The sequence below is a fragment of the Bidens hawaiensis genome, unplaced genomic scaffold (assembly GCF_021521415.1).
Source record: "Bidens hawaiensis isolate Kalapana, Puna unplaced genomic scaffold, B.hawaiensis_p1.1 tig00022690_1, whole genome shotgun sequence".
NCBI lineage: Eukaryota > Viridiplantae > Streptophyta > Magnoliopsida > Asterales > Asteraceae > Bidens > Bidens hawaiensis.
This window is the reverse complement of record NW_027493545.1, coordinates 244,005-269,146: the sequence shown is the minus strand read 5'-3', so window position 1 is coordinate 269,146 and position 25,142 is coordinate 244,005. Positions and strand designations below refer to the sequence as shown.

The window sequence follows — 25,142 nt, the reverse complement described above, 5'->3', positions numbered from 1 at the left end:
GGTATCCTATCAATGTCGTGGGGTAAAGCCTTATCAGTTACCACTCATATAAATTATGAATTTATGATTTTAACTTTATTATATTTTACATGAAAATTTGAATAGTTTTGTTTTAATACACAATCAACTTTTAATTAATAATCATAACCCTAAGATTATATTGTAAGGGCTACATAGCTATCTAATTTGATTCTCATAGTTCTCGATTTAAAACTCGTTTTCTTTTAAACGTCTTGATACCATTAATCTAAGGGTAAATTTCATAACAAAAAAAAAAGTAACATATCTTCTGGGTTTTTTTCGTAAAAGTTTTTGCACATAAAAAACCAACATATGTTATGTTTTTTTTCTCGTAAAAGTTCCTTAACAATATTTTTCATATACAAAACCAAAATACTTTCATTTTTTAAAAAGACCCTTAACATGTTAAATCTGAAAAAATAAATCTCATAACTATAATCCGATTAATTATGAAAACAATATAATATAAAGCATATTACATTATAAGAGCGGTAAAAATAATGTTCATAACTTTCTAACGTTTTTAAATTTAAACAAACCATTTCATATGTTTTTAGATTTTATTTTTACTTTTAAGTTACATCATCCACGCTAATGTACTTATATCAAAATAATGTTTTTGAATGATATATTTTTTAATACATGAACATGGATAACATAGCTCAAAAGAAAATATAAAGTAGTTTGAATAAATGTAAACACGTTAAAAAGTTGTAAACAAATTATTTTTAACGCTATTATAATGTAATTTGTTGAATAATGTTTTCATGATTTCAACCTCTCCTAATATTATTAACTTTCTTTTTCCAATTTAACTGGGACTTTTGTGAAGAAAAGAAAAATTATGTTGTTTTTTAACGTGAAAGATACTGCTAAGTTACTTTTATAGAAAAAAAAAAGAGAAGAAAAAGGTAAATTTGTTAGTTTTTTATGTGCAAGAAATTTGTTTAGAGACTTTAATGAAAAATAAAAAGCAAAAAACTTGTTTGTTTTTACCAAATATGCTTTTAATTTGATTACATGTGTCTTTTTTCATTTTTTATTTGAATGATATCCTTAATCACTGTCGTTTGTAAGACTTGGACTCAAAATCTTTCAATCGCAAATCTATATATTTAAAGATTTGTCTTTAACAGTGAACCATCAACCCCATTGCTTTTAATTACAATTTCTAGAAAGGAAGAAATGTATTTTAACATAAAAAATTGTTACAAAATAATATCAAATCAACAAACGAAATGAACGGCAAGTTGATTGAGACAATGTAACCAACTGTTTCCATAATGGTCGCAACAAACTTCTAGTTTAACATGCTGGATACCACTGCCAACTTCTATACCAATGATTAGATTACCCAATTTACAAACGCTACAAGTCAAAAACAACAATATTTCACAAAACAGTTTTATTCACAATAACCACTTCTAACAGAAAAAGAAACCCAAAGATCAAATAAAAACATTCAATTCAAACATATTCATTCCCACTTCACAAAGAGAGTATGTAAAGTGTAGTAAATCCAAACTATCTACTGATTATCCCATACACAAGAATGACAACATTAACAAAAACATAGTCAAATATTAATCAGACTCATCTTCAGATGTAACTGCTGACTCATCACCGCCGCCATCCTCGTCCTCATCTTCATCCTCATCATCAACAATCTTGTCCTGTTTACTAGTCGAAAGCAACTTTGACAAAGCAGCAGACTTACACGCCCTTTGTGATCTAACACTCGCGACAACAGGATTAACAGAAACAACAGTATTATTATAAGAAGTCTCATCTTCGTCTTCCTCCGAGGAAGATGACTCTTTTTCCTGTCGGGCCCGTCTCCTACCCCGCACGGGCCGGGTGGACCGGGGTAATGGTGTGGGCTCCACTTCAAAAGATGACTCATCATCATCTATGTTCACTTGTACATCCAACTTCTCTGTTAAGAAATTGCTACATGAGAGGCTAAATATGACAAAATATAAAACATAAATTATTAAATTTTAAAAAAAAGTGTTACCTAATAAAAGTTTGCCTTGTTCTTGCTGCAATGGTTCATCTGGGGATGTGTCACATGCCTTAAGATGCTCACACATTTGCTTCATTTCTTTTATAATATCCTTATCTGCGGATACGGCTTCAGTGACACGATTTATGAGCCGCCTCAGTAACTTTACAGCCACTTGTTCAGTTTGTTTAAAACGAAGCGATACGAGTATTTTACAAATAGCTGAAACATAAGTTTTCTCTGCAGCTGTTTTCTTCTTCTGAAAACTCAAGATCTGTAACACATGACAAAAAGGTAATTCAACAAGATGAATTAGATAACAATGAAATATTATTAAATGTGCTAATAACGTTATAGAGTACCTCGGCTGCAATACGTATAGCAAGTTCTTCTCCATAATCAGAGTCGTTTTGGTCAGGCAACTTGTTTTCATTTTGGTCAACCTCTTTTGGATATAATGGAGCTTGTAACATTTGCAACATAAAACGAGAAGCTTGGATTGCACGCTTGCGCATGTTGGATATAACCACGGTTGATCCAACTGGAGTACCATTGATTCCAGGCCACATTGAACGCATGACGAGAATAAATGTCTTGCTTATACATTTCTGTACATGTATAAAAAACGCATACTTAAGATACTAAAATATATAGCGACTATAAGAGAAGAAATAAAACGTTAAAAACTTTATTTACCTTGTGATTCACCGAGAGAGATGGATAATGCTCAAAAAACACAGACAGGCACTGCTTTAACCTAATCATACATAAAGAAACGAAATAAAGTAAAACTTATTTTTGAAGTAATATTAATAAGTCACATTAAAAAAGCTTAAAAACCTCTGTAACTCGGAAGCTACGCTGCTGAAATAAAGCTTGACCAGCTTGGTCAACAGTATAGGATGTGATGAAACAGAAATCGTTGGATAATTCTCACTCAAAAGAAGGAATTTTGCAAATCCTTCTGCTAGAACCGCATGAACCGACTCGTTTTCATCAGCATCAACCGGATGACCAAAATCACTTCGGTCAAACCCTGCATATAGCAGGTCAACTAACTCTATATCCATGTCATCATTTGTATCACTCCAACAAACAGGATGAATAGTTTTGTCATTGTCTTTAAATTGTGATGACAGATTCCGGTTCATTGCTTTATCAACTTCCTGGGGCCCATGCCACATGGCAAGATCCATCAAAGCTTTAGTAACCATGCTACTAACTAAACCCGGTCCTTTAATAAACGAAAGCCTTAACCGTTTTACTAGATCTTCACTTAAAACTCTTTCCAGTATTCCAAACAGACCTAAGCATCTGATAGCAGCTCTTTGAACATCCAAGTGAATATGTTTGGCCTGCATAATTAAATTAATAAAAACAATATATGTATGAATAACTGCAACAATAGCTGGCAAGGGAAAATGTATGCATACCCCTGGAAGTAGCAAAGAGTGCAGTAACTCAGCAGGTTCAATTGAGTTCCCGCGCATCCAACGTAAAGATTTTGTGTGTTCTAAAAGCAGACTGACAACCGAAAGACAATGCATCCAGTCCAAGAAATCTGCTGTTCTTTCTCTGCAAGGTTGTGCCAGCTCAGCAACAACAGACAAAACTACTTGCTCAAATTCGCCTTGTGTGGCATGTACTTTTTTAGCTAATCCTGAAACTGCATCAGCCCAGTCTCGTTCGCCACCTAGACTAATCCCGTCTCCGATAACAACTTTGTTCCCATCATCATCTACCTCATGCTGAAGAGGGCTTTTTAATAATTCTACCACAAAGACTGCAGCAACCTTACGGTTTGTAGCATCTGAGAAGTCAAGCATTGACCCGAGCAAAAGAAGTTGGCGAGCTGAGAACCGGCTAGCTTGCCCTGAAATAACCAGAGTTAGATTACTGTACAAGGTTAAACAACGTTGTTAGGCCTGTAAACGAACCAAATAAACAAGAACAGAGCATGTTCGTGTTCACTTGTTTAACTTTAACAAAAAATCGATAAAACATGAACAATTTAGCAAACAGAGGTTTCTTGTTCGTGTTTGTTCATTAAGAAAATGAATGTGACCATGTTATTTAATGTTCACTAATAGTATAAACAAATGGTTCACAAACATAAGCGAATGAACATATCTTAACATAGATGAATATACATACACGAACATAAAAATGAATATCAATATGTTATTGTGTTTGGCTGTTATATAGCCAATTTCATTTCGTTTATTGGTACGTTGGGAAGATGAAGAGATGAACTATGGAATTCAGTAACAGAGAAATTCAGCAAAAAGCTTTTGGGTTTGAAAAGTGCCCACCCTATTCGTTCAAGCTGGTTTCATGGGGCGATTTGAAAAAGAGTATATCTTGTAGTGCCTTCCATTTGAGCCTAAAAAACTAATAAACTAGACAAAAATGTAATAGGTGGTAATTTTAATTTTATTTCATAAACTAAACTTAATTGTAATGAGTGATATTTTAATTTCATAGAACTAGACTAATAGAGATAAAATAAATAAATGAATATATAAACGAATGAACACATAATGACCGCAAACAAACCTCCACTGCATAAATGAATAGAACCTTTCGTTCATGTTTGTTCCTTTATTAAATAAACTAACATAAATGATCTCCCCAATCCCAACGAACGGGTAACTGAACATTCAGTTCGTTTACAGGCCTAAATGTTGTGAATTATCTTACCAGCAACAATATGAGCTTTAACCAACTCCATATACTCAGAAACTGATTCCGGAAGAATCTTTTCCAAAAGATCGTTACTATCAGAAGCTTCTGATGCATATACTGCAGCTTCAGTGCCTGATGTCATGGCAGCATCAGAACCCTTTGCCTGTATTCACCACGAATGAATGCATTAATAATTACTTTTGCATATATCAAACATAACCCTTTAATTTCACTTTTAAGTATAAATAAGCAAATTGTAATTAAATACCTGTGCTTCTGCCTGTAAATGCTTGCATAAAGTCCTCAAATACAAAGCAACTTCTGGATCCACTAGTTGGGTACCGCACCCTAAAATACACAATATTTACATACAGAAACTGTTGTAGGATAATTATTGTAACCAGTATAGACTGACCTTCAGTTGTATTGTTGTCTGATGATATAAATTGTTTGATACTTTGACCAGCATGCAACTTAACCAATCCAGCCTTCAATAGTTCCTCCATAACAGACACCCCAATGGACTCATATGTTTCAACATCAAGAAACTTGAGAAGCTCAATCGGGTCTCCATTGCAGGACTTCATTAGCCATTCGTCTTTCATTAACTTAATACACTCTTTGGTAACAGCTGCAGAACGGTCAGAAAGTCCTCTCTGGAGTATAATTGTCCTTTGTTTTATGCTGTTAAACTCAAGAGCAGTTAGCATGCTAAAACTAGAAAGAAAAACTACAAAATTCTGGTTCTTGTAATATAAAACTTTACCTCAGACTCTGAAGAGGGAATTTACTGGCTAAAACAGAATAAGCTGTTTTGCGCACCGCTTCGCTCACATCCAGTGTGCAATTAATAATTGCAGTGGATGTTGCATTAGAGGGTGGTAAAGATAGCAGTATGGTTTTTCGAACATCCTGCAAATGTAAAGAATTAAATCAAGAATTGAAAAATGTGGCAGATACTTAAAACTTTAATTACATTAGGGATGAATAAGGGAACTCACTGGATTCTGTTCTAGAGGTAATGTTTCAAGCAATAGATCAAGAATGTCACTATTCTCTGCGTCATTTGCAAAACGGGATAAAGCCCTGACTGAAAACGTGCGGATTAGTGGAACCTTGTCACCCACCCGCACCTTAATGCAGTCAATGACTTCATCCCACAACTCGTCGCTGACTTCTGCATCGTCTGGCAATCGCATTATGATCTAACAGTAAAAATTTTATAAATGCAAAACGGTTAAAGATTGAGAAAAAAAATTGACACTGATGCGTTTAAAAAAGGTACTGATAGAGGAGCAAACATGGCTTTTTAAGACAAATAGCTTGCTTTATTAACAGAATTATAATAAGCTTTAAGAGTAGTTTCTACATTAAGCACAGCATTCCGAGTATAATTCAATCTCCAATATTATATTCTATTATAATGTAGTACTTATTCGATTGTGCCAAATTACTATTAGGAGTTTAGATCATAGTTGTTAAAAGCCATCACCTAGGCTCATTTTCCAGGCAAGGCAAGGCAATTGCGTTTTAAGTCAAGGAAATTGTGCTTTAATTCTCCAGGTGATTGTTCAGGCACCAATTCCCGCAAGATTCCTAAATTCTGGAGAGTTTCCAGCCAAATTCTCTAGATTGTGGCAAGATTCCAGCCAAATTTCTACTTTTATCTAAGGAAAACTACTTTTCAACACTAATACACTAGTATTTTAGAACTTTTGATACTACTTAGATTAAATTAAATGTTATATAATAGGGATTTTCTTTTTATTTCATTCTTCACAATAGTATTAGTTTTCCAATACACAATATATTTTTAATTTTTTTTTCATTGTGCGCTTTTTTTTCTCAAGCCCTTGCTTTTTTTGCACCTTGTGCATAGGCCCCAAGCGAGGCCTGCGCGTCTAGCACCTTTAATAGCTAGGGTTTAGATATATCACTGATGAATGTTGACAATACACTTTACTTAAGTGCTGGTTTGATATTGTAAAATTAAATTAAATTAAATTAACATATAGCTTCAGTAACAAAGAATGATACTACAACCGGCTAGAAATCTCTAAATTAAGATCTCCAAAACTCATGCCATGGTTTAATTCTTAACCTGAGATTGAGAATCAAAATCTCCCTAAATGTACCCAGAGTACCTAACTGTTAAAATTAAACGAACACGATTTGGTAACTATCTAATATATATTCCAAAAATTAAGTAACATCATAGCAAGGTAGCCGTTAATTCCTTCTAAATTAGTCACACAAATAACACTTTCATTTAATTCAAAGCATCAGCAATAAAAATAATTAACCAGCATAATTCAAGAATGTTAACAGAATATAATCAAATACCTCCGAAATGATCTGGCAAGCCCTAAACCTAGCGGTCCTGTTAGCCGCAGCCGTACCGGTGATGAGAAGGCGCATAAGCTGTTCGAAGAACGCATCGCAGTCTTCGGGACGGTTCGGATCGCGTAAGCAGGCGAAAACAGCAACGAACTGAACAATTCGTTCGGCGGGAGCAGTACGGCGCTGGAAAGTGAAGACTGGAGTTAGGGTTTTGGAGAAAGCGGTGAAGAATTGAGGAGATGAACGGAGGTTTGAGAGTTCTTTGAGCTTGCGGATGTGTGACGCTTTGGCTTCGTCGAAAACCTTTGCGATTTTCTGGATCAAAGGGTTCTGTTCTGGAACTTCGACCGCCATGGTTGTGAAAGATGTGTTCTGTGTGGGGGTTTGGTATTTGAAATGGAGAGCGGGAAATGAAAACGTAGAAACCTTATAACTGAACAAACGTGGAATAACATGTCACTAAACATAATCAACTTTAACATCAATTTAAACAAACATAATATTTCTTTAACAATTAAAACTTGATAGATTTACATTCACTAAACACATCACTGTACCAACCAAAAAGTAACAAGTTAACATTGTCCTAATATTAAAACTTCCAATTCAGGAAGTTAATTTGAACATAACAATTAAAACACATTAACAAAATAACTAATAATGTTCTTTGCTATTAAACAATCATCAACATCTTGAAAACTTCAACAAAAAAAATCCATTTTCCTAATACACCTAAAAATTGTTACAACACAATAGCAGATTATATAAAATATAAACCAAAACAAAACAACATGTATAATAATTAGTAACATATAAACATTACTAAAGTTGTTATATGGAACCAATAAAACTTAACTTTCAAATTATAGTTATTAGAAAGTGTAAAGAGTTGTTGACCATATACTCCTTGTATTAAATCTAATAACAATATCTAAAGAAATTATATTTTACCTTAAAGTTCATCATCAGACTCAAAATTGTCTGGAAAATCTTCGTAATCACTTTCATAGTTACAACATTGTTCTAACCATTTGACATTCAAACTCACTTCCGCTTCCAAATCGAGATGTGCAACTTCTTTTCTTGCATTAGATAACTTCAACAGGTCAAACTTTCTCAACATGATCAAATCATCACATGACAATAGTTGTTTAGGCTTAAAATTCTTATATTGTCCATTCTCAAACCTGATAACAACCTTGTTTTGATAAGGGCAAAAAAAACTACTCCCTTACATATTCATAAGGTATAGCCCGTGTTACACATGGGTGGAAAACATGTCAACAAACATAATAAATTTAAACAACAAATTCAAGCAACACAATATTTCTTCAAACTTTCGGACCAAAACGTTAACCATTTACATTTTCTAGATCTTAAAAGTTAAAAGTTACAATAAGTTAATGTACATTGAACAACCAAAAAAACAACAACAAAATACTTAAACATGTTCTTTCATATTAAACCACCATCAACTTATTCACACATTCTACCAAAAGAAACTCATTTTGCTTCACCACCTAAAAATATAATAAAACAATAAAATCCAAATTAAATATACCATAATAACATATTTAACAATGAGTAACATCTGAACATTAATAAAGTTGTTTTTATTAAAACAAAATAACATACAAAAACAAACAAAGTAAAATGACAACATAAAACATATTTCTAACTTAAACCATTAAACAAAAAGACATATCAATAAAAACATTGTTTGGCCGTCATTTTATACCTAACAAATTTGATACTCTTTTTAAACAACCCGTTTTGAAATATTTTTAAAATAGTTACAAAATATAAAAAATTGGAATTAGTCAACTTCAAAAAAATTATGAAATATTTTTTTTATTTTTGACCAATCTTGCAACAAACTTTTAAATCACTGACATTAATATTTTGTTAAACTTGGAAAACTTAATTACGTTTTACAATAAATGAATTTTCAAATAACTTTGGAAATATTAAAAAATTTTATGTTAACTTTGAAAATAATTAAAGATGAAAAAATATGACACAAAATCAATGAAAACAAAATATAAACGTATATGAAATAAATTATCAAATATTTTTAATAGTTTTTGAAAACATTTTGAAGAGTTAGACTATCAAATTGTTTGGATGTTATAATTAGAAGACTTATATTATGTTTAAAAAACTTTTTAGTTAAAATGGATAAAAATATAATCACTGAATTATGTTTCAGGTGTGAAATCTCATAATCAATTAAATTTACTATAAATAATAACACTAACAAATTAATATGTGATTAATTTAATTTTTGTAAAACAAAGTGAAATGTATATTAATAATTCAATGAAAAAATTACATGGTTGAAGCGAAAATATTGAAATTTGGATGTAGTTATGATGGAATATCAATGAGGAATACGATATCGAATGGTAAACTTATAAGTGACCGAAATTTATGTTTAAATTTTGTCTTCCATGTAAAGATAGAAGTAATTTGAAATATATTGATTCATAGGAATAATAATATTAATAAATTATGAAACCAAAGTTTAACCTTCACTTAGAAGGGTTCTCCAACTTAGGAGTCAAAATAGCTGTAACATCACATGCTTCATTGGTCTTTCTATTCTCTTCAAAACTCTTCGCCTTAACCTTAGTTGCAGACATGCTAGGTTGATCATCAACTTCAAAAACTTCAACCAACTTCCTCTTTAGTTTGTCGTCAGAAGACGTTGAAACTACCTTTTCCTCACTTGCCACATCCTGACCATCAACATTTGAATTCGGAGTCTGGTTATCTCCAATATCCGAAAGCTGTTATTAATAAAGTAATCAACATCAGACAATCATTATAACAAATGTTTGTTTCACCTATATATAAATTTGAATTATAATATTTAACAAATATATATACCTTAACAGAAACAGAACCAGATGATTGAAATTCCGACATAGACGCTCCCAAAGAAACATAATTAGAATCGGTTTGCTGAAAATTAAAAGGGTAACAAAAAATTCAGTTAATGGAAATTACAATAAGTAAAAAGAATGTAGCATTAAATAATTACGAAACGACTATGCTGCCTTTTCTGCAATTCACTGAGAATATTTGTGTCATCAGTAAGCTTGTTTATACCGTAATCCTCCACACTGTTTCTGAAATTGAACTCTGCCACATCGATTTTAAAAGAAAATTTATTTTCTAACAGAGAATCCAACTCTGCAGGGAATCCAATATTTTCAACCTCATTATGTAAAAAAAAATAAAAATTAAATACTTAAAAATACAAATTGTGAACTATTATGTATAAAAATCTTTAAATTTACTAATTGAAAATTAACCTGCTTTTGAGAATCAATCAATTCAGCTGCAGTTTTGTTGATCAGCATTTTAGCATCTCTATCGAAGAGAGTCAACGACACCACACCAGTCGAATCTTGAACCCTTATCTTTATCTTGAATCTATATAAATTTTAAATTAGGTTACTACAAACAAAAATAGAATATTGAATATTTTGTAAATAAATATTTGAATTTGTTTTCATATTAATTACCTAGGTGTAGGAACAACACCTATCACATTGCATCTAATTGTTTTGCATTCATATTCAGTTACCCCCTCACCAACATTTTCCATTAGTTTACGGCTACAAGTATTACACCCAATGTAATATCACTCTGTATCTGGACATATGGCCTTAATTGTACCAAGGATAATGATATTCTTAGGCTGCAATAGGAAAAAAAACAAATTATGCAATATAATGGTTTAAATAGTGAATTTAATAATTAACTTACAAATATAATGGTACAAATATCACAAATGTTAAACAAATATGTAGCTTTCAAAAACTCATCATCAACAGAAGAGAGCATCTTGACTGGAATCGGCTTACGAATAGAGACATCATTGGCAATCAGCATTTCAGCCAAACTACATATATAAAATTTACATATTTAATACAAAGTATAAGGGCTAAAATTTAAATAACCAAATCTAATATATGAAAGAAAATAAAGTAAATAAAGAAAACAAAATAATATACCTGTTTTTGTATTCTTCAATCTCAAATAAGTAGTCATTAATGAACAAACGGCTAACATTAGATCCAAAAGAATTGGACACATAGACTTTCTTTACAAAATTAGAAAATTAATGAATAATATATTATATTAAGTTAGATTAAGGTGCTATGCTTCGATTTCAATTAACTTGAAAACACTAAATATTATTACCTTTACCATCAGAACCAGTGTAATACTTAACCCTACCAAACTGGAGAACAATAACGGCATGTGGTTCATCAAAATGATCAACGACATACTTAGAGAGCTCGGAAGCATAATGATCTCATAGCGTGAGATACACACAGTTTCCACTAAAATATAAATAAGTGTTTAGAATCAAGATAATGTAAGTTAACAAAATTATTTAAATAAAATATCTACAAACAGTGGTACCTTAAATCACATAACTCCATTGTACGCTTGTTTTTGTCTTTGACGTTTGAAACATTCGTCTTGAAAACATGAACCACATGACCAATTATATCTAAAAAAAGAATTAAATAAATTAAGTCAAACATTAACTGAAAATCTAAGGATAAATTGAATAAATAATTTCTTTGAATAGTAATAGCAATTTACCAATTGTGGACTTCAAAGAAATTTGTTTATTGATTACGGATTCAAATGAAATCATTTTGAATCCAAACAGGCGACCTTCAAAATCTTGGCATGAATTAACATGAGTGTTGTCCAAACACTAATTTGTTGAGAGAATCAATAACTCTGTAGTTTGATCCATTTAGACCAACGCTAGGATTAACAATAGTAAGAGTAGAGCTTTCCTTCAAGAATCTTTTGAATCGAAAGATATCCTGTTTGTAAACGGTGGCTTGGATTCGATTCTCCTGTAATTAAAGATATAAGTATTGATTTAATGATATAATGTAGAAAGTATAACGTATACACAGATTAATAAATACAGTGTTACCTGTTCATCCATTAAAACCATCTCCATCAAAAAATCCTCGTTGACATTTTTGTTATCTTTGATACTCCAAAGCCTCAGAACTCTAACCTTATGAGTTGATGTTGATGTTTTGAGAACATCAATCTCATTTAGCATGGTAAAGGTCTGAGCTTCCATTAACATATGCTTAAAATGAAATATAAAACAATTAAATAAAGTGGCAGAAAACTAAAAACAATTATCAAAAGTGTAGAAGCTTACATGATAAAGAAAATACGAATGAGATAAAATGAATATGATTATGAAAAATGAATATGTGATTACATATTATATAGTAGAATGTAGAGAGGTTTAATTTTGTTAAACATATTATGTATAGAAAGTTTATTAAAATATAATCGAATATAATCAACCGTATTATATTAAATTATAATATCCAGAAATAACTTATTGTTTCTAAAAATATAAACGTTTTTTAAAGAAATTTGAATTTGAATTTAATCATACAATTCATATATTATAAATAAAATATTCCAAAAATAAGTTATTGTTTCTTAATATAATATCAAATACGGTTATTTTAGTCAAAACTTTAAAAATTAAAATATCAAAATAAATAAAGAGCATTCAATTCGTAAATTATTTATTTAAATACGGTTATTTTAGTTAAAACTTTCAAAATTTATGAGTTGAAAAGTAAGTCAAAACGTAAACTAATCTTGGAATTAGTTAGGTACATTAATTTTGTAATAAATCATTGAATAAATTATTTTTAGAACATGAATATTATAATTTAATATGTAATTTAAAATTTAATTATATACTAAATTGAAGGAAAATATATCAAATAGTGAACGGAAATTGATCGACAATTATAACATAAATTGAAAAATCACCGGAAACCAAATAAGAATACAATTATGACAGTTGACTACAGAAAATATTTTGAAATTGCCCGCAAATTAAATATTTAATTGGCCGGAATAAAATTATAATCTAAACGGAAATTGGTCGGAAATAAAAACATAAATAAAAAAGTGGCCGGAAAACAATGAAGAGTTCAATTATGATTGTTGACTAAAGAAAATAATATAAAATTGACCGTAAAATTTATTTTAACATAAGGTTATGTTATAAAAATTAATTATGAACAACTTCATCGTTTGGCCGGAATATATTCTTCAGATGTTATTATAATAATTAAGAATCTAACGGTGAAAAAATCATCTGTTTATTACCTTTATCATGTTCACCGGATAATCGATCTGTTATAAGAAACATTAATTGCGAGAAAATAACCTTATCGCATTTGGTATGACATACCGTGATTTGACCGGAAACCAAACGATTGTAGACCTTTCCAAAGATGGAATTGAAGAATAACATGGTGAATAACGGAGAAGGCGGAATACGACAGCCGGAATTAGTGTAGAATAGTAGCGGCGTATTAGGTTTAGCTAAGTTTGGTATGTTCGTATAGAGATTAGAGAAAAAAATGAGTGGTTGGATTGTTTGTGGATTAGGGAAAATGGACCGGTTTTTTTTTATAGGGTTTTGTGGTTAAGATGACAAATGACACAATATTAGACAATCTTAGAATGGAAACAAGATGACATGGAAGCCTAGGTGGACACTCTAGTAGAAGGACATGCGGAGGCATTGTGTTGATTTAATAGATTAGTAAGATTAGTCAATTTTAAATATTTGGCTTTTAACTATTTTTTAGGTTGGTTAATTTGGAGGTGTTTGGAATTTTTTATTTTTACCTCCTTATAACTTATTAACTTTTATAAGTTTAAAATTATGTTTGGATAATGTGACTTTTTTAAGTTTTAAAGAAGAAAAAAATAGTATTTGATAAGTAAGGAATGAGTGATTTGTCACAAATAATTATCTAAGTCAAAAAAAGGTACAAATAAGAGATTTCAAACATGGCCTTATTAGCGGACTTTACTAGGATGCTTACAAGGTGATCTAAGATAAAAGTAAGTTTGCTAGTCAAGATAACGTGTTTTACCAAAGTAGTTGAAGTCTACTATTTGATGAAACGCAAGGATTACTTTTGTATCACGTGCGGTTTGATTGGGATGTTATTTAGCCTTTGGATGAAATTGACCCTAAATTAGAAAATTGTAGACAAAAGTAACTGACTCAAATCTTTTTTTTTAAATTACTTAATCTTAATGGTCTCAACTGTTTATGAGAATATCATGTATTTGATCCCTTACAATTACATTTACAATTACATGATGCATGTTTCGTTTTTTCTGTTATTATATGCAAATTACTTTTTTTAAATTAAAATTACTCGCTCACCCTTAACTTTAAATACATATTTATTTAAGTATCATTTCATGGTTCTTATCGTCGACCAAGTCTTTTCTTATAGAATCTCGGCTTTCCACGCATTCTTCAAAAAGAGTACACCACGTGGCAAACCCCGTGAGGTTGTCTAAAGTGAAAATATGGATTAAAATCCCTCTTTATATGAATGGTTTCATTCATTTTTAAGTTACACTCTTATGGCATTTCAAATCCGTATCATTCTACCATAAGTTTGTCAAAAATTAAAATATATAGTTCAATCCCTTCATCTCGGATGGAGATTTTCATGTTGACCTGCCATGTGGCGTAAGAGAGGGAACTTGAATCCAACCATCTTAAATGGAGGATCCAGTCATCTCAAATTACCATGTTATTGTTGATTTGGGACATCACTAGGAAAGAGAACACCAGTTTAGGCATCTCAAATAAAGAAACACCTAAAACTCATTAGTACTCTTCTTAGACATCTACAAACCACATTTATTTGGCAAATCTTACTACTTTGAACCAAAAAAAAAAAGCAAAAATGTATTTGTGTAGTAGGTAGGTCTGGAAATTTAAACACGAGTCATGAATACACGACACGTACTTGTACGATCTTAATAGGTAACAGACTAACATGTAAGCCCTTAACAAGTTTCGTGTACTAAACAGGTAGACACGAATTTACATGTCAATTTAAATTTCCGTGTCTAAATAGGTAAAATACTTGTTTACCTGTTAAGTACATGGTTAGATTTATATATATATATATATATATATATATATATATATATAATTATAAGTTATCATAAATCCTAAATTCCTAAAACATTCTCTCTCTGATTCTCAGCCGTCACCACTCATGAACATTCCCTCCCCGGCTTTTGTTTCATTAAACAGGTTGTCATATATGTGTTTCTAAATAGCTCTTATCGTGTTTTATCATGCATGCCAGGTAGTAACTTGTTCGTGTTTGGGATACATGCACACAATAAATTTTGGTTTCATGTAAAGGTATACACATTTCGTGTTCGTATCTTATCGTGTACGGATATACACGATATGCCAGCTCTTGTAGTAAGTGACCTTACAAGTTGCAACGAATTATCTTACTAAGGGGGTGTTTGGCCTAGCTTTTTTAACAAAGCTTATAGTTTTTTTTACAAAATAAGCTTGACTTGGTGTTTGGTTTAGCCTTTTAAGCTTATGCTTATTAGCTTATTATATAAGCTTATTTGAAGATGGTTTTTTAGCTTATTTGATGAAACTTATTTGTTTAAGGGTGTAAATTACTCATTTGTTCTCAAATGGTGGTGGATTAGTAATTATTACTCTAACAAATTAAAGATTGTTGGATTTAACAACTTATTAAGACACATATTAAGACACATAGTTAACTTGTAAAATATAAGCTAATCTAAACACTTAAAAAAAGCTTATCAAATAATTAAAAAAAAGCTATAAGCTAATTTTATATATAAGCATAAGCTTAAAAATAAAAGCTAGGCCAAACACCCCCTAATTGGGCTTTTATTTTCATTCTATATATTTGTTGGGAAGAGATTGTAAAATCGACATTGACAATACCACCCTGATTCCATTAAAAGAATTGGGAAGAGAGAAGGCCAGCCTCCCACCAATGTGAAAGAAGAGATTTTATTTCATATTAACTTCTATAGAATAGATAGAATAGTTGTAGATGAAGTCAGTGATCTTGCCCCCAGCGAAACATTTTCTTCAACAACTGAACTAGCATCACTGCCTTTAACGTGCATTTTTCTTTTAACTTATTTTCACGGAAGGTTTTTTTTTCTTACTTTATAAACTCATAGAACTGTTAATATATAGTTTTTTTATATGAGAGTGAACTGTAGTTTTCGTCTATTTGGTTTATCCAAATATGTGATTTTAGTCCAACAGTTTCAAATTTGTGATTTTCGTGTATGTGGTTTCATTTCACTTGCAATTAAACCCGAATTCACTAATCTTCTTAAGTCTAGTCGTTAAACCCATCGACGTGCACTTCACGTTAAGGGCAGTTTTGTCTTTTTTCCCCAAATACACACCAGCCCCTCACGTGAGGGGGCTTGCCAATTAGGACTGAAGTTTATTTGGAGAGAAAAATGACAATAGTGTGACGGGCACACTAATGGGTTTCACGACCAGGCTTAACAAAGTTAATTAACTTGGGTTTAATTGCAAATGAAACGAAACCACAAGAACGAAAATCATAAATTTGAAACTATTGGACTAAAAACCGCAGATTTAGACATACCACATAAACAAAAACTACAGTTTACTCTTTATATGATTATGATACGGATTGAAAAGTTATGTGAAAGGAGGAACTTGTTTAACTCATTCATGACACATATTTCAAAATGTCAAAGTTAAATAATTTTATAAAGAATTAAATACATGGACTATAATTATGGGTAAATTTTACTTTTCCGTGTTAATTATGTTTTATTATCTCTTAATTGGTTGTGAGTTGTGTAAATATTCATATTAAGGTATGTTTGGCAGGAAGTTTTTAGGAGTTTCAAGTTTCAAGTTTTTAAGAAAAAGGTTATGCTCAATTAAAATTCTTGTTTGGTTCAAGAAGCTTGAAGCTTTTATGTTAGGAGAAAAAGCTTAAAGTTTAAAGCTTCTAATAGTAACGTTGAAATAGTTACAAGCTTTTAGTATTTTAATTTACTTAAACAACATTCCAAAATAAATACATTTACTATTATTGTTTTTAGGACATGTTTGGCTAAGCCTTTTGTTTTTGCTTTTTGCTTTTTGGAGGGCAAAATGTCCAAAATACCCCTCCAAAAAGCAAAAAAGCTTTAAGCAAAAAGCAAAAACAAAAGGCTTAGCCAAACATGCCCTTAGTTATGACCATGTTAGTAATTTTATACATTTAATTAAAAAATCTGGCTACTCTGCCAAACATCTAAATATATCTAAAAAACTACAGCTTCCAGCCACTAGCTACAACTTCCAGCCAGTAGCTAGCAGTTTCTAGCTACAGCTACCGGCTAGTTTTGTCAAACATACCCTAAGTGTGCAGCGTCGTTTATGACGTTGATTATTACCTATACTAATCACGTTAAATGTATTTTGTCATTCATGTTATTGAACTCATTATATTTAATTGTGTTAAATGTGACGTTTAACATGTTTATCAAACATTCATTCTAGTGATTAAATGTGTGTAATTCGTTTTCAATAGTCCAAAGTTAGTCATGTTGCCTGCCATAAACACTGTTGTATAACACGTAAATTTAATGAACACTAAAAGATGTTAGATCATCTCAATTGATGAGGCAAGGTCCCCTAATACATTTTTATTCACTACTAGTTTGAGCCCCGTGTATAACACGGGGAATTAATGAAAATTTTAAAATTTGAACACCAAACAAAATACAATCGACAACACAATTATCATATATTGTTAATAAAATTATAATATATATTAAAATTGTAGGAATTACTAAAGAAACATTACGAAAATATTTACTAATAAGAAAAATTTCCTTATACACTACGTTTGCGGTTGTGTTGGTCAATATATATGATAGCTAAAAAAGAACTTCATGATTCTAGCTTTTCAAAATAAATCAAAAGAATACATTTAAATGGTTAGTGTGTCGATAAACAAATTTATGAGAATGTAGTCAATGTATATAATGAAAATTTTTAAGGAATAAAGTATATTAATTGGCTTTTATTTTATATACCTGAAAATACTAAAAAAATAATAATAAAGCAATGTTCCAACTACTTCAATCCCATTTGACATGTTATTTTTCTATAACTAAAATATTTTATTTTATTACTTAAGGATAAATATGACGTTAAAATGTAAAAAGGAAAAGAAAGAATAAATAAATAAACATTAACAAATCTACTATTATAATAAACACAAATTTTGGTTGAACAACAAACCTCTTAGTTGGTCTAATAGTTTGCCAAGTGGCACTCTCATGTATTAACCTATAATTTCTAATTAAATTTATTAATTTAAAACTAAAATTTAATTAACATTTAAAACATTCCTTATCTAGCCTTATCTTATCTCATCCATTCCTTATCTAGCCTTATTATGGATTACAACTAAAGGAATTTGATTAATATTATTAAATTATGTTCATTGCACCACCCTTTTATTGATTATGATTGCCCAAATGACTTATTTACTCTTCTCACAAACTTGAAGTATATTGACTCTTGGTTTATATTTTGTTCCAAGTTGCGTGCAATAGATATCCTTTGTCAATGACAAATTTGGATGTTACCATGATAAAAACATGATCAGAAACATTAGCGAGTTGGGTAGAAACCAATTGATCAGATTATTCTAGGTTATTTTGACTAAAAAACCTTATTTACAAGATCAAAAATATAAGCAGGTTGGCTAGAAGGTCAAAGTGACTAATTTCGTATGGACCGGTTAGAACCGGAACACTCATTGTCCAGTATTTTGATTAACAATATGGATGTCACGTATGAATATAAAATCCTTATTATTTTGAAATCGAGCTAAAATGAATTTAGCCAATCTTTCTTTCCATTTATTTTCTCTCTCTTTCGATCTATTTGACTGATTATGAATGTACAAACCGAACTGAATGAATGAGACAAGTGTTGGGTATTAAATCATGGTTAGTTTGGTTATTTTTTGTTGTGAATTGCTGGTAATAGTAGAAGCAATAATTAGACATGAGATGACCTCATAAATGATTAGGGAAACTAGAAATTAGTTTAAATAAAAAAAATTGTTTATGATTTGTATATGCTTTGTTGCTATATAACATATGGTTTGTTAATATTTCAGTAAAACTGTAGCAATTTATTTGTATATATAAAACTTGCAATTTATTTGTAATTTAGAGATTTATGAAATTTTCATTTTTCAATATTATATGTAATACGTAATTTTAATCATATAACGTATTTAAAGATTTATCAATTATACCGTTTTCATTGTCCAAACCGTGTAATACACGGGTTCCTAACCTAGTTTGCTTAATATATACAAAAGAATAAGGCTATTTTTGGGTTGGGTTGACCCATACTGGGTCCAAATAATAAAATGGGTTTAAAAGTGTGAGGATGACTGAGAGAGTGACAAGCATCACAAAGTAGTATTCTTTTATTAGAGCAGTAGATTATTACTAATTAATTTATTTATCACACTTCTTTCGCCGATACATAACATTTTTTTATGGATAGTATAGAAGGGGTTTGGTGACATTTTGACCGGTGAAAGTCAACATTTATATAATTACAATTTCGAAAGGGTTTGTACAGTGTGAGTAGTACCTTGTGTTTCTAATGTTAGTACACTGATTATGTCATTCTGGTTATCTACCGTATTGACAGATGTCCTTGGTTGTTGCTGCTACGTGTTTGTGTTTGTGTTTGCTTATCTGTTCTGACAATTGTTCTTTCTCCTTTTAATATTCCTTTGAATTCATCCGCATACTCTCTTTTCATCATCGTCTGTGTCTCTCTCTCTCTCTCATTTGCTTGAGATCAAACACAAGGTTAGGTCATCGGCTTCGTGGGTGAGTGCTTTTGAGGATGACCGATCGTTGTCATAGATGAGGTTCGATTAGGCGGAGATGGTGACGGTGCTAATTTCAACCAAGCCACCACAAGCCGCTGGCAACCATTGTTGCCCTGTCACCTGCTGTTGTTGTATGTGTCAGTGGTGGTTATGCTGTACACTGGTGGTCTGGTAGGGTGATGTTATTGCCGGGTTCCAAAATAGAACCCTAGGTGACGGCGGTGCGTTACAGTGATGTTGTTTTCAATGACGCGTACGTCCAAAATACTCACAACCAGTGTACGCTGTTTTCGATGGCGGCCTCCTTTTAGCCACTCCATCTTCATCATCGTAAACCGTCGCTGCCGGGTTCTCTTATGGAACCCTAGGTGGCCGCGATGTCATGGTGGTGGTGTGGTGGTCAGCAGTGGTTACCGCCTGAGATTCGAAGCTTATATGTTACACATGTAATAGTCTAGGTCCTGATTTGTAAAATGTCAATAGTGTAGGGGCTTGATTGTAATATTTTAGAAGTTGTTGAAATTCGTTAACGAACTATATTACGAACTGATGATAACAGAATTTGTTAGTTTGTTGATGAATAATCCTCTTCTCTCTCAAAGATTCTCTTATTCTAATTCAAGCACATCAATTGGTATCAAAGCTAAACGATTCCATCGGTAATCTGTATCCAATTCGATCAACTTTGTTCGTTTCATTTCAATTCATCTGAAATTGATCATTTGTTCGATCGATTTTCGTTTCAATTCATCTGAAATTGATCAATTGTTCGATCAGTTTCTTTCAATTTCAATTCAGTTGCCCAAAAGAATTTGCCCTAAATTTTGCCCTAAAATTCAATGGCGTCCACTCGTAATCAATAAATGGAGCGTATGGTGAAAGATCATGAGAATTCACTGTCTCGTCTGGAAAAATCGAATGATCAAAATCTGTCAGAATTAATCGGACTCAAAGCAACTTCGGAGACGCTAAAGACACAGATGGACGCAATTCTCAAGAAACTGGATCAACCATCGATTGCAGCAACAACAATCAAAATGGCGATGTTAATGGAAGAGATAACAGACACAATGAAGGCAGAGGAAATTATCGAGATGATTTCGATGAAACAAGATGTAGTCGAAGCAACAACAGATTTACCAAGGTTGATTTTCCCAAATTTGATGGAACCGATGTTGAAGGTTGGCTTTACAAATGTGAACATTTCTTCTCCATTGATGAAACTCCAGAAAGATACAAGGTGAGATATGCAGCAGTTCACATGGAGGGTAGAGCATTGCAGTGGCATCAATCACATGTGAGATCTCAAGGAGGTATACCCCTATCTGATATTATCTGGAGTGATTATGAGAGATCAATCACTGCTCGTTTTGGGTTAACCCTAATTGAAGATGCCATGGGGGCATTGAAAGCTTTAATTCAGGATGATGATCTTGAAGAATATTGTGACAGTTTTGATAAACTTTTGAATAAAGTAACCCTCCCTGATGCATATGCAATGAGTTTATTCATAGAAGGCCTTAAACCTGAGATTAAATGCCCTATCAAATTGCTTAAACCACAAACACTTAAAGATGCTTACCTATTAGCCCGTTTACAAAATCAATCCAATATTACCTTAGCCGCAACCAAACCTACCATTTATACCCACAAACACAATCAGTCCAACAATCAGTCTTACAAAAATTCCTTCACTTCTAATGCCACAAAGTTACCCATATTACCTACACCAATTAATCCGGCTCCCATTAATTCTTTTAAACCAAATCCTAACCGCAAGCTATCACTCTCAAGCAAAGATATGGAAGAGAAAAGAGCTAAGGGTGAATGTTTCTGGTGCAATGACCGTTATACCCCTGGTCACAATCTTGTATGTGAAGGAAAAAATAACAAACAATTATTTTTGTATGAAATCATTGAAGGAGACCCTTATGTTGAACCTCCAGATCAAGAACCAGTTATTATAACACATCCAGAACCTGATCCTCACATTTCGTTCCTTGCCTTGACCGGTATTCCTTCCTACTCTACTATGAAAATCTTGGGAGCCATTGGCACTAAACAGTTGCAAATTCTCATTGACAGTGTGTCCACCCACAACTTTGTTAATGAGAAATTAATTGAAAAATTACACTGCACTATCCAAGAAGTAGGTAACATGCCAGTCACAATTGCTGACGGTACCAAACTGCCCTGCATGAAAGTTTGTAAAGATTTCCAATGGAGTATGCAGGGGAGTTGGTTTAAGGCAGATATGATGGTAATTCCACTCAGTAACTATGATATTGTCTTGGGTGTTCAATGGTTACAAACACTGAATGATATCATGTGGAATTTCAAGAAACTGATCATGCAGTTCACTATTAATGGCCAACCCTATGAACTCAAAGAGGCTATGTCTAAAGGGGCCAGTCTTTGTTCTATGGAGAAATTGAACTCTTGGTTTACACATCCTAATCAGATTGTGGAATGCAAATTATTCAGTGTATCTACACTGGATGATAGCAATTTCCAACACCATCCTCATATCAATAAGGTACAACCATTTGAACTCTTAGAGGCATTGTTGGAAAAATATCAAGATGTATTTGAAATTCCAACAGGTTTACCCCCATCTAGAGATTGTGACCATAAGATCAAGTTAAAAGATGAAAACATTAACTTGAATCTCAAGCCTTATAGGTACCCTAGTATCCAAAAAACTGTAATTGAGCAAATGACTCAAGAATTACTAGATACTGGTGTTATACGGAACAACACTAGTTCCTTTGCTGCACCAGTAGTTCTAGTTAAAAAGAAAGATGTCTCTTGGAGGATGTGCATAGATTACAGGAGGTTAAATGTGGCTACTGTTAAAGATGGGTTTCCTATTCCATTGATTGAAGAACTTCTAGATGAACTAGGGGGGTCTACTATTTTCTCCAAGTTGGATCTTAGATCGGGTTACCACCAGATCAGAATGTTTGAGGATGACATTCACAAAACGGCTTTTAAAACTCACCAAGGTCACTATGAATTTTTAGTCCTACCATTTGGCCTAACCAATGCTCCAGCCACCTTCCAATCCTTAATGAATGAAACATTTCGACCATTGTTGAGAAAATGTGTGTTGGTGTTCTTTGACGATATCCTGGTCTATAGTAAAAGAATGGATCAGCACATCAAAGATCTTGAACAAGTCTTGCAGCTTATGAGGGAAAAATTCCTTGAATGTCAAAAGATCAAAATGTGTTTTTGGAGGCAATAAGGTGGAATATTTAGGACATGTCATCACTGGTGATGGGGTAGCTACCGATCCTGTTAAAATTCAAGCTATTCAAGACTGGCATGTCCCTACCACCTTGAAACAATTAAGGGAATTTTGGGATTAGCCGGATACTATAGAAGGTTTATTAAAGGCTTTGGCTCCCTTGCCAAACCTTTAACAGAACTTCTAAAAAAAGATGCTTTCAAATGGCATCTTGAAGCTCAATTGGCTTTTGATGACTTAAAAAAGCACTCAGCACACCTCCAGTTCTTACTCTACCTGACATGTCCAAAACATTTGTGGTGGAGACTAATGCTTCAGCCAAGGGATTAGGTGCAGTCCTTATGCAAGACAAACATCCCATTGCTTTTATTAGCAAAGCTTTGTCTATTAGACAACAATCTCTTTCTGTTTATGAGAAAGAGCTCTTGGCAATTCTATTAGCAGTTAAGACTTGGCACCATTACCTGATCATGAAGCATTTCATTATTAAGACATACCAACAAAGTCTTAAACATCTATTGGATCAGAAGATTATAACCCCTCTACAACAGACTTAGTTATCTAAGCTTATGGGGTATAGTTATGAAATTGTGTATAAGAAAGGGTGTGATAATAAAGCAGCTAATGCTTTATCAAGGGTGCATGGATTGGGGCTGCTAACTATGGGTTTAAGTACCATCCAACCTCTTATGTTGGAAAGGTTACAACAAGGGTGGCAATCTGATAGAGTTTTACAAGGATTGATTAGTCAAGTATCACAGGGGAAAGCCATCAAACATGTTACTTGGGATGGTCAACTACTAAGAAGGAAACACAAACTTATGGTGGCCAATGACTCTGTTTAAAAACTGACATCTTTAAATGGTGTCATTCTTCTCCTTCTGGTGGTCATTCAGGTTTTAAACCTACCGTGTCTAAACTCAAAGAATTATTCTATTGGAAAGGGTGTAACAAGGAGGTCCACAGATTCATTAAAGAGTGTACCATTTGTCAAAGAGCAAAGAATGAAACTTTGAGTTATCCTGGACTGATGCAGCCATTACCTACACCTCTCTCTATTTTTAGTGACATCTCAATGGACTTCATCTCAGGCCTACCTAAGGTGCAAGGTAAAGACACAATCTTTGTGGTGGTAGACAGGTTAACCAAATTTGGCCATTCCATCCCTATTTCTCATCCTTACACTGCTGCTACTATAGCTCAAGTTTTTCTTAATAATATATACAAATTACATGGATGTCCCAACTCTATAGTCTCTGATAGAGACCCTGTGTTTGTTAGTCAATTTTGGAGGGATTTTATGAAACTACAAGGGATCACACTAGCTTTCTCTAGTGCTTATCATCCTCAATCTGATGGCCAGACTGAAGTTCTAAACAGATGTTTAGAATCTTACCTGAGATGTATGTGTATGGACACTCCTCTACAGTGGGTTAAGTGGCTTCCATTAGCTCAATGGTGGTATAATACAACATGGAATTCTACCATTTGTATGTCTCCTTATGAAGCCCTATATGGTTTTAAACCCCCTATTCACATTCCCTTTATACCTCATGACACTCAAGTGGCAGCTGTTGAGGAATTATGCAGGGATAGGGAGCATATGATTAGTCAATTAAAGCACAATTTGACCCGGGCAAAGAATAGAATGAAACAATTAGGAAATAAGAATCGTACAGATCGGAACTTTAAAGTTGGAGATTGGGTTTACCTGAAATTAAGACCTTATGTGCAAACTTCACTGAAATTGCACCTTAATAAGAAGTTGAATCCTCGTTATTACGGTCCTTTTTTTAATTCTGGAGAAAATTGGGGCTGTTGCTTATCGCTTAGATTTACCAAAGGATTCAGCCATCCATCCCACATTTCATGTTTCACTTCTGAAATTAGCTCATGGCAATCAACAGATGAGTTATCCGTTACCAGCGGCTCCTCGTTTCACTCTGCAACCACGCGCAATACTGGATACTCGGATCATGAGACGAGGTAATGCAACAGTCAAACAACTGTTAGTTCATTGGTCTGA

At 32.5% G+C, this 25,142-nt stretch overlaps 1 protein-coding gene and 1 long non-coding RNA gene across 2 annotated transcripts; both read right to left on the bottom strand.

Annotated features, from left to right (window-relative positions):
- Window positions 1-1,500: 1,500 nt before the first annotated feature.
- LOC143566095 (uncharacterized) lies at window positions 1,501-7,405 on the bottom strand. The gene is made up of 12 exons (XM_077052880.1): window positions 7,055-7,405; window positions 5,713-5,916; window positions 5,478-5,623; window positions 5,127-5,395; window positions 4,980-5,059; window positions 4,727-4,874; window positions 3,460-3,899; window positions 2,867-3,381; window positions 2,723-2,783; window positions 2,389-2,634; window positions 2,039-2,300; window positions 1,501-1,957 (listed from the first exon to the last, which is right to left on the bottom strand). Exons 1-12 carry the CDS (start codon window positions 7,403-7,405, stop codon window positions 1,605-1,607), a joined length of 3,075 nt encoding a protein of 1,024 aa, XP_076908995.1. The 3' UTR covers window positions 1,501-1,604.
- A 2,177-nt stretch (window positions 7,406-9,582) lies between these two features.
- Window positions 9,583-10,542, bottom strand: LOC143566099 (uncharacterized). Its single transcript, XR_013141179.1, has 2 exons — window positions 9,941-10,542; window positions 9,583-9,840 (listed from the first exon to the last, which is right to left on the bottom strand). It is a non-coding gene; the product is annotated as an uncharacterized LOC143566099 (long non-coding RNA).
- Between the last annotated feature and the right edge of the window lie 14,600 nt (window positions 10,543-25,142).